The sequence below is a fragment of the Impatiens glandulifera genome, chromosome 5 (genome assembly GCF_907164915.1).
Source record: "Impatiens glandulifera chromosome 5, dImpGla2.1, whole genome shotgun sequence".
In the NCBI taxonomy this organism is placed as follows: domain Eukaryota; kingdom Viridiplantae; phylum Streptophyta; class Magnoliopsida; order Ericales; family Balsaminaceae; genus Impatiens; species Impatiens glandulifera.
In genome coordinates this window covers 50039856-50057856 of record NC_061866.1, presented here as the reverse complement: position 1 = coordinate 50057856, position 18001 = coordinate 50039856, and the positions used below count along the sequence as shown (strand labels likewise).

Below are 18001 nucleotides of genomic sequence, written 5' to 3'. Positions count from 1 at the left end.
GAATCTCAACTTTACGGTATTTGCATTACCCAATTAGTTATATTTTTCATCAACTAACTCTTAGAGTTTTGGTTTCGAAATTGTTATTACTCTCTTTTGAGCTGTGGACTCTTGTGTTTTAGATTTTATTATATTTTGTATTTTAGATAAATTTAACAATATATATATATACTTTATTGTGTCTTTTCTAAAAGAAATAAAAAACATTTTATTACTAAATAAAATTAATTTTATATATGACTATGAAATGTATATATTAAAAAATATTTTTGATTTAATTTTAAAAAAATAAATTTTTATATTTGAATTAACATCAAATTTACTAAAATATATTCGAAAGAAAAAAATAAATTTATTAAATGAGTTGATTCGTTAATAATTGTTTGATATTACTCAAAATTTTCATAATGTTAAATTTATTAAATGAGTTGATTCGTTAATAATTGTTTGATATTACTCAAAATTTTCATAATGTTTACGTGAATATAATTTCCTGAATAATTAAAGCATAATTATTCATAATTTAATTAGTCATTATTAGTTTATTGTATTATATATATATATATATATATATTTAATTTATAAATATTATTTTGATATATACCGATATATTGAAATTTTAAAAATCTTATACATTTAACTTAACAATAGTTTTGGTATCGGTATACTGAAAAAATCGATATATTTTTATTTTGTGGTATGTTATTTCCGATATAACGATAATTTCGGTAATTTCCTCACCCATAATTATCTCATTAAATGGTATTTACATATTTTATTTTGCTTTAATTTTTTTTTATGTAAGGTCCAATTGAGGTGTCCTAGATGATGGGAAAAAATAAATTTTTTATTATTTTTTATTTAAGCAGTTATATTTTATGTTATATTAAATAAAAATAATAAATTTGTATTAAACTTAATAAATCGTTCAATTGGTTAAATGTTTTTGTTAGCGTTTAATGTTAATGAAGATTAAACATTTGTTGGTGTTTTTATTTTCTGATTTTGAGTGCATGAGTGGAAGAGTACCTAGTTGGCCTTGTCCAAGTATTAAAAGAAAATATTTCATGGTATTAATATTTATATTCTTTTTATTATTTTATTAAAAAAACATTAAAATATTAAATTTATTAAATCACATATGTTATAAAAATCTTAACCCTAATCAAGTAATAGGATTTTAACCTTAACCCTAAACATGTTAATGATATAATTAAAAAGCTTATCATGAACTCACATTCATGACTATAGGATGCAATCCTTAACCCTAATCATGCCAATGATATATATTAAAAAGCTTAACAAAAACTCACATTCATAAAACTCATGACCTAAGTTTATGAGAATTAGATATAGAATAACCATAATAGACCATTAATGTAACTTTTCTACAACAACAATGAACATCTTTAACAATATGAAATAAACCTCAAAAAGTTTGCAACATGGACCCAAATGCCAAAATCATGTCCATTGATTATATGATTAAACCAGTACCTATAGTCTAAGCTATCTACCACTCCTCTCTTACTATATTTTAATTGAACCCTCTCAAAGACAAAACCCACCTACCTCAAAAAATAGGCACTTGTTCTTCATAAGGCAGGATCATGGGCAACCGCAGTTGGCTAATGTAGCACATAAAATATGAGTCATTGATGGGGCCTTAACTCCAACTTGTAAGCTTGAATCTCCATCGGAGAAATAAGAACTTGACCTTGTTGAGTTTCGTCTCCTTTCTCGCTGTTATACCCGAGCATCTCCTTGTCCTCGTGTAAAAGATTCAGAGAAGTGCTCCTCACTTTCAATACAACCAGACGCTTGAACATGTCGAACAAGTTTATAGGTTCATCCGCTATACTCGTACAATTCGACCTGCCTTTCCGACAATAAGACGAATCCCAATGCCACCTCTGTAACATCAAAACAAACCTCGTACTTCCTAAATGTTGCGGTGTTAAGGGACGTGGAACCTTAAAGCTCACAATGTGTAAGTCACACGGCAGAGGCATGGAAAGAGGAGAGAATGATCTTGGGGGCGGTTGCACAGTCACTTCCTGCGGTTTCTTTGCTAAAAACATGTGCATTGGATAGTTCAAGCTAGCCCCGACTTTATGAGACAGAAGAGACGGGTTCAATGGATGGCTCGAGACTGTACCCGTAATTGAAGAAATGTTGGATTCGAAAAGAATGTGGAATACTACTTTCATTGGTCTGTTATCCATCACACCTTGTCCTAGACCGCGTCCATCGTCTCTTACCAATCTACGGTCGAGCATTATCTCCAACCAACCGTCTTTCAAACTTGCCACGCCCAATGACTGACGGGTATGGACGGAGAATCGTTGCCCGTTCGATCCTTGCATGAATGCGAGCGACGGCATTGGGTAGTAGTTTCCTTGGACCGGGATCTTATCGTAGGTTTCTCTACGGCTCATTTGGAAACCGTTCAAATCGGAATAAAATATCCTCTTGTTATCCACGTCGGTTTTGTATCTAACAATCAGTTCCTTATCGTTGAAATCGTCCCCGAGGAGTTCGACGTGGTACTCTTTCTCGATGATGAAATCTTGAGTGGAGTTCTCGCAATTAAATATTCGGGTACTATGCGAGATTGGAGATTTATCCCACGTTGTCTTAGGGTAAGAGAAAGCCTCCAGCATGAGAGGTCCTTCACAAATAACCATCTGACCATCGGTTTGGACAATCGGTTCTGCCTCGCCGTTTGGTTTAAATAGGTACGCGCCGCTATGGGGACTATAGTACATACTAATCTCCTCACCGATAAGATTTTGAGAACCATCATCTCGGTTTACTTTCAGCAACAAACCACGATTCACGTCAAAAGTTAGCGTTTGACGGTCTGTTCGAATTTCGGCTGTTTCGCCTTCAAGCTTCGAACAAGCGTAAGGAGCGGGGCAGGGAACATGCTTCGACTTTGTGAAAATTTTGACTTTTGAGGGCCTGGCTTTTTCGCATCCCACAAATCCATTTGCAATGTAGTATACTTGGGAACCGAGAGGAGGAACCGTAGCTTTCCAGTGAACTCGATGCCTACCCGTGAAGATCTTGCCTTTATCGTGCTGAAACTCGGGTGAGATTTGGCTTTTAACGCAAGCCCAATTAGAATCCAGAACAGTAACATCCGACCTATCGACCACAACCATCACGATCTCATCTCTCGATTGCTCAAGAGGGTTGAAAAGGACAACCGAATGCGCCGTTCCTTCCTTAGCACTGATAACTCTATGAGTCGGTAATGCATTGAATTTAGATCTTATCTGAGCCGGCTCAAACTGGGCGGGAGTTGGCTCGGCTTTATCATTTCGAACTCCGAGTAATACTTCGATCGCTTTCGACATGAAAATCTGCAGGTCCAGCAAAGACTGATGCATTCGCGATCCATAATCTGCCACCACATGATCCTTAGCTGTACCCGTCACACCGTCGTGATGCTGAAAAAGAGCCAAATTTCTTCTCGCAGCCGTCAACTTGTAGGAGAAACCGACTGGAAGTTTCTCACAAGACACTCTCTGACAATAACTTAACAGAAAACTCATCAGAATTTCGGCTGCGCGAAGTGTTTGCTCTAGCACACGATCAACAGCTTTGAAGAACGGTCTAGATACATAGTAGCCGCTCCAGTAATCATTTTGCCTGTCTGCGTATGTAAAGAAATCACCCGAAAGAGAAGGAAAACCACCAATCTGGCCGGAGCCAATCTCTCCAGGACGTGAATAATTTATTCTATCGGATTCCTCCCTCACTGTTCGAAAGTAATCTTCCAGAGTACCGAATTTCGCTTCAGCGTTCAAGCTGGGATTTGAATTTATATAATCGAAGAGCAGTTGATAATTTCTGAACTGGGCTTCTGCCTCAGCAATACTTATATAACGAAAATCATCGCCAAGAGGAACAAGAAGTGTATTTGTTCGGTACAGAGTAGATTTCTTACGGTACTGATCTAGAAGCTTCAATGCCCTCTCTTTGACATTCTCTTCATTGGTCTCAACTGGGTGTTCTCCCCAAGGGCATAATTCGTACATGAATCCACGCATTCGAGCAAAATCGAACTGACAACAAACTGCAGGTTCTGGCCCGCAAGTATGAGGGATATCGTAAGAATAGAATGGCATCATATGGACAAAAATGTCGGTTGTTTCCTGGGCATCCCAGCTTTGTCTCCAAACATACTCCAAATTCTTGTTTAAAGCCAATTCCTTCTTGAGTTCGTAATGAGTCCTCTGTATGAGCATGTTCTCAAAGCCCATTCGACGTAATAGATAAGCCATGGTTGATGAATAACCGAATGGATCTATCGCCCATGAATTCTTAGGTATAACTCCAACAGTTTCATTCAGCCATGTATTCCCTTCAGTCATCTAATAAGGGATTAAAATTCACACACATTTAGCAATCATGCATACACTGTTAACAGAAATTAACATCAAAGATAATTTACCTGTTCAATGATAGCAAAAAAATGCGAGTTTGCCTGGCAAGAACAGAACATAACATAAGAACTCTGAATGAAACAGCATAAGGTTTGTATGAAAGAATCGATTTTTAGCTGAATTTTCAATTTGTTTACCTCATCATTCATAACCCATCCACCTCCAACAATTTCTAGCTGCCCATCTGTTACTAATTTTATGAAAGAATCTCTTTTACCTTGTGAAGCATCTCTCCACCATCTCTCTAAATAAGACATTTCTTCCCAGATAAATTTGCGGCGAGAATCCTACATAAGCCAGTATAACAGTTGATTGATGAAGCTTTATAGATCAAATCAAAACAGCACAAATGAATTGAAAAGGTAAGATCATCTAAAGTAAACAATTAAACATGTTCTTCTGAAACAAATCATATATACAGATAATACAGTCTCATTGACAAAGGAACAAAAGAGAAGAAGAGAGATCACCTTAGAAAGAATTTCTACAATAGTATCGAGAATATGGCGAGACTGTCTCTCATAGTACTCTTCAACAGTGAATTTCCAACCAGGATCATTATGCGAATGTGGAACAACGAAAATCTTCAATTTCTCAGAATCCCACTCATCGCCTTTATACTTAACATCCCAACCCTGTTTCCAAGCTCCGCCATCAACATCCTTAAAATCGATCTTATCGTACAAATCCTTCGTTGTTATATCAACAACTGCGCCTGCAATGACATCGCGGACCGCCATAGACGGCAGTTTCCGATAAATTGGTTTCCTCGGCTTCGGATTTAGATTATTACGATTGTTGCTGAAATGGGAAGTCAGTGGACGAGGAACGCCGTAACGGAAAATTACGAAGAGGAAGAAGAATAGGGAGATAATGAGACCGATGGCGAAGAAATTGGAGAATAGGAAGTCTCTTACGGCGGTTCGCTTACGGAATTTACGAGGAAGCTTGGATTTAGGGTTAGAAGATGAGGAAGGAGAAGAGGTGGGTAGGAGAGAGTGGATCCAACTTCCGCCTCCTCCACGGCGGGTGTTGCCACCACCACTGTGGGAAGCGAATGCCATCTATCGCCGCCGCAGACGATGGTGATGATGAAGGAAAGGGGATCTTTTTATGAGCTTGTTTCCATGGCCGGAGTTGTTATCAAATGGAAGCTGTCGATCGATGGGATCTATGGTCAGTGCCTAGTACCAAGTCAAGAACTTTACAGATAGAAATGAGATTGAGAATTTTGTAGGATATACTGAAACTAAAATCATTTATTTATTTTTATTTTCTTTCATTAACCAAATTAAAAAAAAATATATATATAATATATAAATTCAAATTTTATTTTTTTAATAATAATATATATTTTTAATATATATATATATATATTTTTTGAAAAAAAACTATATTTATTATAAATAAATAAAAAATCGTTTAAACAACGATAAAAATGAAAATAAAAAAAAATAAAAAAAAAATATTTAATAAATTATCGAGCTTGTAAATACTTAAAAAGACGATTAACTGATTAACTCCCCGACTAATTATACTAACTTTTCAGAACGAAACTTAGAAAATATCATAATAATAGTCCAACAAAAATAGAGACGGACTCAGGAATTAGGGTTGGAGTGGGTGGACTTAAAAAAAAATAACGAGAAAATTCTTAATATAACTAATGGATAAAGATAAGTTTTACTATTTTTTTTTATAATTAATTAACCATCATTGAAAAAAAAATAAAAATTTAACTATATATACATATATACGCACATCAATCTAAATTTCTCATCAAGTAACTAAAAAAAGAGGGGCATACACAATTAATCATATTAATAAGTGTATCGGAGATGGTAGATAGTTTTTTATTTAAAATTGTGTTAAATGAAAATAAGAGAGTAATTCTATCTCCCATAATAAAAAAAAAATATATCTCTCAGAAAGAAATGCCCCGTTAGCATTAATTAATTTCAGATAAATTTACTGGACATGCCCAAAGTATATTGGGCTTTGATTCAAGAAAATAAATAAAAAAAATGTATATAGACAAACTATAGAACAAACTGAAATAAGCAAAATTATCTCTCTTTCTCTCTCATACAACACAGAGCTTGTCTTGACCGATTCTTGCGAAACTCTCGCGCTCCGCAGGTAAAGATCTCATCTCAATATGCTAGATTTCATACTCCCACATTTCTCGTGCAAATTTCTCAAGAAAATCATTCTTATTTTTTACTCTTGAAAAAGCTCGCATTGAGATCTAGGGAGTAATTGGATCGCGATCGTTTTCTCTCCCGAATCGCGTGAATATCAAATTGTTTGATTTATCCTCATTGTTTTCTCGTAATTTCGGATGGGAATTCATTGGAATTATAGCTTTTATATCTAGATTTTGTAGTTGTTTTACTTAATTCATTGTTACGAATGTAGTTGGATCTAGGTGATCTTCGAATTTCGGAAGGCAATGGACTAATTTATCTTTTTTTGGAGGAAATTGATGAACTCCACATAAATTTGAAACTAGATATATATATTCATATGGGTTGAAATTTGAATAAACTTGGAATCATTCCAACTTCTGCATTTTCTTTGTATGTATGTTGATCTGTATCTAATTGGTATCTAATTTCTGATCTGGATAGAAAGATGCCTGGCCAGAAGATTGAAACAGGTCATAATGATTCAATCCATGATGTATCCATGGATTACTATGGGAAAAGGGTTGCAACAGCCTCATCTGATTCAACTATCAAGATAATAAGTACAACCAGCAACAACAACTCAGCTACTTTAACAGGCCATCAAGGTCCTGTTTGGCAGGTAGCATGGGCTCACCCGAAATTCGGCTCAATACTCGCCTCATGCTCATACGACGGTAGAGTAATAATATGGAAAGAAGGCAATCAGAACGAGTGGGCTCAGGCACATGTATTCACAGACCATAAATCATCTGTGAACTCCATTGCTTGGGCTCCTCATGAATTCGGGTTGTGTCTGGCTTGTGGATCTTCGGATGGAAACATCTCCATTTTCACTTCTAGATCCGACGGTGGTTGGGATAGTTCCATGATAGAGCAGGCTCATCCTGTAGGAGTAACATCGGTTTCTTGGGCTCCTTCTGTTCAGAAGCTGGTGTCTGGTGGATGTGATAATACTGTGAAAGTATGGAAGCTGACATCATCTGGATTATGGAAGATAGATTGCTTTCCTGCCTTGAAGATGCATGATGATTGGGTGAGAGATGTTTCGTGGGCGCCTAATTTGGGGCTTGTTAAATCTACCATTGCTAGTGCTTCACAGGATGGGAGGGTTGTGATATGGACTAGTGTGGGGAAGGAAGGTGATAAGTGGGAAGGTAGAGTTTTGAAGGAGTTTAATCTTCCTGTTTGGAGAGTTTCTTGGTCTTTGACTGGTAACTTGTTGGCTGTTGCGGCTGGAGATGATAATGTTACATTGTGGAAGGAGGCTGTTGATGGAGAGTGGCAAGAGGTCAATGCAACTGGTGAACAATAGTGTTTTAAGGTTCATATTTTTCTTTAAAACTCTATGAATTCTTCAATTTTCGGGTTTGAATACTTTTGTGTTTATGTTGAACTTTTCTTGTCAAATTTATTGGGCTCGGATATAGGTTATTGTTGAACAGGTTTGTTGACAAATTTATCGAGACAGTTATTGATAGACCATTTTATATCAATCAATTGCATCATATGTAGGGTTGATTTGTCAATTTCTTATCTAACTTTGAAAATGTAATTGCAAAATCAAGTACATATATAACCCAATACAAAGAATGTATTAAAAGACCTAATTAGGTCTTATAATTGAAAACACAAAGTGGATAAATGCAACATATCAAAATAATAAAGAACATATTAAAGCAATGTACATGCTTCAAACATTTTGAGCTACTTTATATTTGAAAAAAGAAATAATTCCATCTCCAATGCAGTCAATTTTAAGTTTATATGGGGAATGATATTGAACTCTAGGCTTAAAGTACAATTTTGTTACCTCATTGACTATTTTGGTAAACATAAATTTTGATCAATCATTAAAATTCAACTACAGAATGTGGAGGTACATATATATAGTTTATTGATATCAAGGTAAATACAAGCAACAAACCCAATCTCACATGGAACATAACATCTCAATAGTTAAACAAGAGGTTATCTTTTTATACAATAGTCATTACATGACACCATTGCATAACTGAACAAATGTTAAATTTCATGGAATACACTATAAAAATAAGCATTTATCACACAAAAAATGGCAAAGCAAATATCAATTGATATGTTTTCAACAATTTATTTAAAGTATGGTCCAACTTCAAATCACAAGGCGAAATCATAAACAGTATCGAATTTTTCAAATGATCGATGATCACAGTCATGATTTATGAATGATAACAAGCACAGAATCTTATTCCACTAGCAGTTTAATTTTCGGGACTAGTGAAGAAATTGTTGATTCTAGGCATGATCTCTGGAGACTTGCCACGAACAAACTTTCGCACTGAATGCTGAGAATATTTCTCTCCTTCAGCAAAGTTATCCAAAATTCCTGCCGCCCTGTTTTCCTTGGTCACCCTGCAGTTTAAGGGTATAAAATAACATAGTTTTAACAATTTCTATAAATAATTATGTTGCAGGCCACTAATACAGATAATGAACACTTTGCTTCAAACAATGACATTTTTGCCTCTTACACAATACCCAATTTGATGTAAGATTGAATCGGGTTTATTCCCAGGCTGGCTAATATGTCCCTTTTAATCCAAGGTGTTCTTAGTGGGATTTTAACACATTTGGTCTAATAGGTAAGATCCTTGCCACTTGAACTACTATATATGGTGGGATAAATATGAATCTAATACAATTTCTATAACTCAAACACATGGAGGTTCAACTCATAAATCATAGACTAACCAAAGAAAGAACACATAATGTTGCAGGCCACTAATACAGATATGAACACTTCGCTTCAAACAATGACATTCTTGCCTCTTACACAATACCCAATTTGATGTAAGATAATTATGAATCGGATTTATTCCCGGGGTGGTTAACATGCCCCTTTTAATCCAGGGTGTTCTTAGCTTGCCACTTGAATTACCATGGTGGGATAAATATGAATCTAATACAATTTCTATAACTCATTATGTTGCAGAACACTAATACAAATATGAACACTTTGCTTCAAACAATGACATTCTTGCCTCTTACACAATACCCAATTTGATGTAAGATAATTATGAATCGGATTTATCCCGGGGTGGCTAACATGCCCCCTTTAATCCAGGGTCTTCTTAGTGGGAATCTAACACATTTGGTCAATTAGATAAGATCATTGCCACTTGAACTACCATGGTAGGATAAATATGAATCTAGAATAGCATATGCTAAGATCATCTTCTTACACTACTTCTTGACATTCAACAACAAAGGTAAAGTCATCATGGGGGGGTCTATTAATCAAATTACAACTACATGCAAACATAAATGCACCAAGATTGATTTGATCTAGTCATTCACAGGGACAAAAACTGTAGAAAAAACATGTAGATATATCATATTGAGCCAGGAGAAGATCTATCATGAAAAAAAGGTATAACCCTAGACCGATGAAGAATTGAAGGACACAAAATTACAAACCAGTTTGAGTCAATGAAAGAAAAGCTAAAAACACTTTGTTTAATCTATGCGATTTAGCGTCTTAGCACAAAATCTACCTGACTTCGGGATTGGTACATATGTTTCGGATCAATTGCATCCCGCAAATACCAACAGCCACACCGACGGCCGCGAATAAAGGATAAACCTACAAGTTAAGGTAACACGAAACGTATTAAGGGTGAAAATCTCTTTAGAGAACAAAGAAAAGCCTAATAATAAAAGTCAAATCGATAAAAGTATCAACAGATCTACGTATTGGAATTGTAGACGAAAACACGCAATAATAGATAGATTGAGATAGATCGAAGGAAGAAGATAACAAACCTCGGGTCTAAGCCAGCGTTTGAGAGCAGATGAGGATGCCATTGGAGGAGCCTGGAAACTCGATGAAGAAGATGACGAGAATTTTGGGAGTACGCTATTAGAGAGATAAACCTAGTAGTCCGGTTGGAGACATATAGTCGCGGTTTTTCTAAAGAAATAAAAAAAAAATAAAGAATTACAGGTTAGTCCGTAAAGTATTTTATTTGGGATGAATTTATCCCATTTTATAATTACAATATAACATTACCCTTAAACTCTCCGTCCCTTCATTATAGTTAAAACAATTATTAAAAATAAATAAAAATTTATTTTTTTAATGAGATTTGAATCTATAAACAAATAAAATTAATATTTTTTATATTAAATTACTATTTCACATAAAAGTTAATACAATTAATAAATTTAACTAAAATATATACTTATTATTTATATTTAATCAAAACTATTAGTAATAATATCTCAATCTCATCTTTTATTATATTTTATTTAATTGAAAATATAAAAATATTATTATTTTTTACATCATAGCTTTTTAAATATAAAAAATATTAAAAAAAAAATGATTGGGAGATGAAATCTGTTAGATAAATTTCAAAATAAATTTCTTAGCACAATTTGATTAGTCAAAAAAATAATAAATTTTCTCTCTCTTTTTCTCTTTACTTTTCTCTCTCAAATCTCATCTCACAATCTTTCTCTATCACTCTTTAAATTTAAATATATCATAATTTAATAATATATAAACACATAATATTTGATTATACTAACTCGCAAAATACTTAAAATAAGAGTTAATTAATTCATTTCATTATATTTAAAAATAAAAATTATCAATCAAACATAAATAACATAAAATATAATTTAAAAATATTATATATTAATAAAGGATCAAACACATGTAAGTTAAATATAAAGTTTTAGTATAATTTTTTTAATAAAATATTTCATATTTAATTTTTTTAATATTTTTAAAGCTAAAGTTATTTTTATTTTTCAGTGTAACCAAAAAGCGAATTCGAAATTATATTATTTTCACGTTTTTACGTGTACACCCCATTTATTTTTAAATCTTACAAAACAAACGCCAATACTATATATTTGTACAAATTATTTTTTTAAATAATATTTTATTTAAAACCGCGTAAACATAAAACCATTGTCAGTATACAAATAGTAATAAAAAAAATAATAATTAATGTTTTTCTTTAATAAATTAAAATATAAATTTATTATTAATGAATGTAAAATATGAATTATTTTTATTAGCTTGTTTTTATAATTAAAAAAAATAAAAATAAAAATATAATTAATAATTAAATTAATAATAATAATAATAAAAAAAAATACTAATAATAATAATATTATTATTATTATTATTAAAAATATACTAATAATAATAGTATTATTATTATTACTATTATTACTAATTAAGTATTATTATTATTACTATTATTACTAATTGATATTTTATTATTTATTTATTGTGAGAAAAGTAATAAAATAATAATAATAATAATAATAAAATTAGCTTGTTTTTGTAATAATAAAAAGTAATATTAATAGTAATTATATTAATAATTAAAATAATAAAATATCAATTATATTAATAATAATAACTATTATTTATTATTATTATTAATAAAATATTAATAATAATAAAGATTTTGAATGTTAAAAATGTTATTTATTTTTTATATAATAAAATTCTTATTTAATTTTGTTATAACAAAACTGTTAATTAAATTAGAATAGTTTAATTATTTTTTTATTATAATTTTAAACATTAATAATGATAAAATTATTTATAAAATTGTTAAATTGTCTTAAAATTTTTTTTAGTAAATAGTCTAAATAAAATAATATATTTATAAATCATATACTTTGTTTTATGCTAAATGCTTTTATAAATTTAAATATATATAGAAATATAATATATATATATATATTAATTAATTAATGAAAACAAAACATAAAATATAAATACAAATATAATATAATGAATTTTATAATTAAAGTGTAAAATTTTTATTTAATTATATATATATATATATATATATATATATATAATTATATAATTATACATATTTTTATTCATTTTCTCAAAATACCTAAATTCTTTATAAATATAAAATAAATGTTTTTAACATATATATATATATATATATATATAATTAAAATTAATAATATTTAATTAAATAAATAAAATAAAATTTATATGTTATATATTAAAATAAAATTAATTACATAAACATTAAAATAATATAAATTTTATAAATATATTTTATATATAATTAAAAGAAATAAAAAAATAGAAAAGATATAAGACAAATTATTTATATGAAAGTGAGTTAAAGTGGGTATTTCTTCTCATATTTCTTTTCTTTTTATAAAACAAAAATAAAAAAATATTATAAATTGAATAGTTAAAATATAAAAATAAAATATTTATAAATTTTATTTTTATTAATAATAAAATGCAAGTTATATTGAAAAATTTTAATATCAAATGTTTATTATTTGTTTTATTATATTGTTTTAAATAATAATAATAAATATAAAATATAAAATATAAAATATAAAATTAATAATAATAATAATAGTAATAAATAATTTTTTTCTTTAATAAAATACAAATAAAATATAATGAATTGAAAAGTTAAAATATAATTTTTTTTATTAATGGATATAATTTTTTTATTTTTCATATTATTACTATTATAATTATTATTACTATTATTATTGTCAAAAAATTAATAAAATAATAATAATAATAAAATTAGTTTGTTTTTTTAATAATTAATATTAATAATTAAATTAAATTAATAAATTAAAATTTAAATAATTAAATAATTAATAATAATAATAATAAAAATATATTAATAATAATACCAAAATTATTAATAATATCATAATTATTAATAAAATAATAATAATAATAATATTATTAATAATAATAAAAAATTGTCGTATTATTGATTTTTTATATAAAATTGTTATTTAATTTTGTTATAATAAAACGGTTAGTAAATTATAATAGTTTAATTATTTTATATTATAATTTTTAACGTTAATAATGATAAAATTATTAATAAAATTATTTTAAAAAAATATTTTTTCATTAATAAATAATATACTTATAGAACATACCTTTATGATAATGTTCTTATAAATTTAAATATATATAAAAAAACAAAACATATAATATAAATACAAATATAATATAATGAATTTTGTATAAAAATCTTACTTAAAATATATATATATAAATAATTGTATCCACATTTTTATTCATTTTCTCAAAATATTTAAATTCTCTAACTAAATTTACTAATTATACGTTTACCATTTAAATTTTATAATTATTTTATTTTATAAATATAAAATAAATGTTTATAAAATACATCTAATTAAAATTAATAATATTTAATTAAATAATTAAAATAAATTTTATATATTATATATTCTATATTAAAATAAAATATATTTATAAAAATATAAAAATAAAATATATTATATAAATATTAATATATTTTATCTTTATTTAATTTTATAAATATAATATTTAAATTTAAAATTAAACATACTAAATTAAATAATTTAAATAAATATTATAAAATAAAATATATTACATAAAAATTAAAATAAAATATATTAAATAAAACTTTATTTTATCTTTATATATTTTATATATGGTATATTTATTTGAATTATTTATTTTTATCATATTTAGAATTGGATGTACTCTAAATTAAATAATTTAAATAAATGTTATAAACTAAAATAAAATATATTATATAAATATCAAAATAAAATGTATATTTTATTTTTATAATTCAATTTTATTTATATAACTTTATTTTAATTATTTAATTTAGTATTATTAATTTTAATTATATATTTTTTATATTTATAAAATTAAATAGTTAATAAGTTTATAGTAAAAAATATGTGATTAATGAGTTAATTAATATTAAGAAGGATTGAATAGAATGGATCCAATTTGTAAAAATTAAATTGGTCAAACTTCTATTTATAAAAATCAAATTTTATTTGTACCACTCAAACAAAGATCATTAAAAATATGTGAAATTACTTAGAATGAATGAATGAAATGTTGAAAGTGCAAGCTCTTTTCACATAAAGTTGTGACAAAATTATTAATTCGGATAAGCTCAATTATTGTGAATTAGTGTCTTTGATCTCCCTTTTTCAACTATTGTTTCCATGAATAATGCAAGTTCGTTAGGTAAATGATTCCTGAATCAGCCCAAACTTTGTTGTTCCTGTTCATGTCTTCAGAAAGTTTTTTTACATATATCATATTCCAGGTAATATCATCTTTTAAATAACCTTGCGTTTTGCTTGAATTTTCAATTAGAATAGGCTTTGGTTTATATCAAACAATCTTTTATCAATGTAAAAATAGGTCCTATATGATTTCTCTATATGCGCTTTAGTTTCATAGTTAAAGAATGGAGATAAATGAAAAGAAAAATGATCAGAATGCAACACACACTGTACAATCTGTACACAACATATCTCTTTGCCCTGTTGTGATATGATAATGTTGCATACATTGTATCCTTATGATGTTTCTGTTTCACATTTCAGCAAGGTCATTAATGTCCTCGATGACCCATCTTCTTTGTTCCCTGATTTCTGCCATTAAAATAATCTTGCCTGTAAGTGTGTGAACTACTTGCTAAAAGTGCAGGATAATTTGAGAGATTGTTTCATTATACATACAGCTAGTTTAGATGATGTTATGTCTGGAAGGATGGGTTGTTGGTAAGGAACGACTTTCGCATTCTGGGATTGAACATCTTCAATCTGTGTCATGAAAAGTGCAGAGACAGGACGATGATCAGAAAACTTGCTCTCGCCTCTGAAGTACGAAAGCGGCTTCACTCCTTTCCCATACCACAGAATCCTGTCACACCTGCACAGTCAATTTTTTAGTTCCTTTACCTATTCTAATTGACTATTGGCTATGAAGTAAGCACAGATCAAGCTACAACTTACAAACCACCTTAGATTGTGTACAGAGTAAATAGAGAAATACATGCCTTAAGGGCCAGCATGTAGGGGATCATATCCTTAATTTGGTTAATTTATCGTGCCCTATATAAGAGAATAGAGTTGCAGGTTATAGGTATGATATGAATGAATGAATAGAAGAGTTTGCATCCTCATCCCCTTTTTTCTAGGTCTCATCCCATTTTCTGATTTCTCATCCTGTTCTACTAGTGTAAACATTAATCTCTATTCTTCATTTGGAGTATAATATTAAAAATGGACAGAATGTTTATAACCTGAAGAATAGGCAGATAGTTTCTAAACCTATACAGAATTATAATAAGCATCAAGCATGTCATATAGTTGTTTTACCATGCTGGGGTCCTTTGCTTTTCTCCTGCTTTGCTTGGAAGGCCACCAGAATACCTGTTGCAATTTGATGATGAATACTTGTAAGTAGGAGCAAACTCTATATTTCCCTCTTTCCAACCGTGAAATGTTCCACCATCTTCCAGTTCTTTCCGAAGCTGATCAAACTTTTGAAGTGCCATCCAATCTTCTTTCTTTATCAATTGCCTGGCTGAGTTGTCTTCTAAATATAGTCTGTAGTTTAAATCCCCAAACCAGAATATCCGACTGCTCTACAGTAAAGAAAGAACAATCAGATGTCAACCCATGCAGTTAAAGCAAATCAACTACTTTATCCTCTGGTTGGGTGGGTTTCTTATTTGATTAATGTTAGCACATTGAAGAAAGTTCAGTCTCTTTACAAAGGTTTAAGTTTCAGAATCTACAGTATTAGATTTGTTATCTTCATAACTGTACAAAGGGCTCAAATTTGGCTGCTTTATCTTTTATGTTTAATGGGCAATATAAGCAACATTTCAAGAACTTCTAGGATTAGTTAGGAGAACATACTCATGCCCCAGAATGGTCGGTGGATGAAAATCACCATTATCTCGAGACAATCGAGGAAAAGATGTTCGCTTAAATATCTCGGAGACTTGGTGATTCCTTCTTCCTTCATCTCCCTTTTTTTCACCAGATGCTAGGTGAGCAACAATGAAGCAAAAAGTGGTTCCTTCAATTGACAAGCTAACTGAAACTGATCCTTTGTTTCCTAAACGACCCATGATTCCACAAGCCACCGAACAGAATCTCACATTTGATACATGGTATCTTATATCTATTTCCCTCTTTATCCAAACACTGACGAAAATTCCAACCATCTTCTTACTTGCAATTAGCTTGTATCTACTGTATTGATACTTCTCCATGTTTTGATCCTTAGACTGATTTCTTCCTGGAGTAGCCCAGAAGCGACGATTAACTTTATCTTTCTTATCCGAGTGTGAAACTCCTAGGTACTGATAACCGTCACTTGTGGTTGGATTAAGTGTTTGCCCAATTAGCATACTCCAGTTTGTGGCAACAGTTAGATCTTCTGTTCCAATTACATTTCTGGCTACCAGAGGAACAATTTCTTGAAATCTACAAAACATAACATGTTTTCATGTTGGTGTGATCTATTATTTACTGAAATATCTTTATCTAATTGCGAATTGGTTAATGTTTGACATACCCTATAATGTATATGTCTGCAGCATCCTTCAGATTCAGCCATTCATCTATATCAGTTGCTGAACATCCAGAAGGGGACCTACCACCAAGATTCCAAGTACCTACAAACACTCTGCAAAAGAAGTAAACAAGTAAGTTTTTTTTTGCACTTCTTACTAAACTAGAACTAATATTCAGATGATTTATCATTCTCTTAAAGAGTCCATAACCATACTTTAGTTCATTGATTGATGGGCATGGATCATTAGCAGTAGAGCTAATGGAATTACTAACAAATTCATCGTTGTCATGATCTTCTCCACCATCTGTTTTGAGACATTAGTTATAAATCTAGAAACTTTATCAAAAAAATTACCAAAAAGGGGTTGGATTAGAGAAATTGAATTGCAGAACCTGTAACAAGACCAAGATAGAATGGATCAGATCTCTTCTTGTGCTTTCTCTTCTTCCTAAACCACCAGCCATGAACCCTCTTCGCCGCTGGCTTCGTAGAGTCGTTATCCATAATTAATCAGTCTGTAAATATGAAAGTGTAATCATGGAGTATGTATTGATTGATGTGACGAATGGATGAGAAGTGTAGTATATGATTAACGATGATCCTCCTGGCTAAAGATAGTTGTTTTACAGCAAATGGATCATTGGGTTGATCGCCTTTGATAAAATGAGAAATTGAGAATCGCAAGAAAATCCGAATTCGCCCTCTTTAGTTTAAGTCGATAATTACAAAGACTGAGAACCAGTTTTCATGATAGGTCAAATTTTCTTAGACTGACTTTTATAGGATAATTCTAGCCCTCACAAGGTTCTTACTTTTGCAGCATAATTCCATATTTATTTATTTTTATTTTTTTTGGAGTGGAGATGTGGTGGAGGTCACGTATTAATTTCTCTAATTTTATATATAGTAAATGAAATCTTTTTAATATAAATAATCTTGACTCCACATGGTCATGTGGT

At 29.9% G+C, this 18001-nt stretch overlaps 4 protein-coding genes across 5 annotated transcripts; 1 reads left to right on the top strand and 3 right to left on the bottom strand.

Annotated features, from left to right (window-relative positions):
• Positions 1–1333: 1333 nt before the first annotated feature.
• On the bottom strand, positions 1334–5679 carry LOC124939758 (alpha-mannosidase 2). Its single transcript, XM_047480199.1, has 4 exons — positions 4925–5679; positions 4592–4741; positions 4463–4495; positions 1334–4382 (listed from the first exon to the last, which is right to left on the bottom strand). Exons 1-4 carry the CDS (start codon positions 5516–5518, stop codon positions 1653–1655), a joined length of 3507 nt encoding a protein of 1168 aa, XP_047336155.1. The 5' UTR covers positions 5519–5679; the 3' UTR covers positions 1334–1652.
• Positions 5680–6492: 813 nt separating this feature from the next.
• On the top strand, positions 6493–8120 carry LOC124937916 (protein transport protein SEC13 homolog B-like). 2 transcript variants are annotated; one of them, XM_047478247.1, is made up of 2 exons: positions 6493–6593; positions 7085–8120. In XM_047478247.1, exon 2 carries the CDS (start codon positions 7089–7091, stop codon positions 7953–7955), a length of 867 nt encoding a protein of 288 aa, XP_047334203.1. In that variant the 5' UTR covers positions 6493–6593; positions 7085–7088; the 3' UTR covers positions 7956–8120. The 2 variants fall into 2 exon arrangements, with proteins under 2 accessions (XP_047334203.1, XP_047334204.1); XM_047478248.1 differs by having other exon boundaries at positions 6510–6593; positions 7089–8120.
• A 595-nt stretch (positions 8121–8715) lies between these two features.
• On the bottom strand, positions 8716–10581 carry LOC124938425. Its single transcript, XM_047478860.1, has 3 exons — positions 10445–10581; positions 10177–10265; positions 8716–9034 (listed from the first exon to the last, which is right to left on the bottom strand). Exons 1-3 carry the CDS (start codon positions 10484–10486, stop codon positions 8884–8886), a joined length of 282 nt encoding a protein of 93 aa, XP_047334816.1. The 5' UTR covers positions 10487–10581; the 3' UTR covers positions 8716–8883.
• A 4269-nt stretch (positions 10582–14850) lies between these two features.
• Positions 14851–17816, bottom strand: LOC124940632 (type I inositol polyphosphate 5-phosphatase 4-like). Its single transcript, XM_047481154.1, has 7 exons — positions 17435–17816; positions 17256–17346; positions 17043–17153; positions 16379–16951; positions 15833–16096; positions 15191–15383; positions 14851–15103 (listed from the first exon to the last, which is right to left on the bottom strand). The coding sequence occupies exons 1-7, from the start codon at positions 17544–17546 to the stop codon at positions 15029–15031; spliced, it is 1419 nt and encodes a 472-aa protein (XP_047337110.1). The 5' UTR covers positions 17547–17816; the 3' UTR covers positions 14851–15028.
• Between the last annotated feature and the right edge of the window lie 185 nt (positions 17817–18001).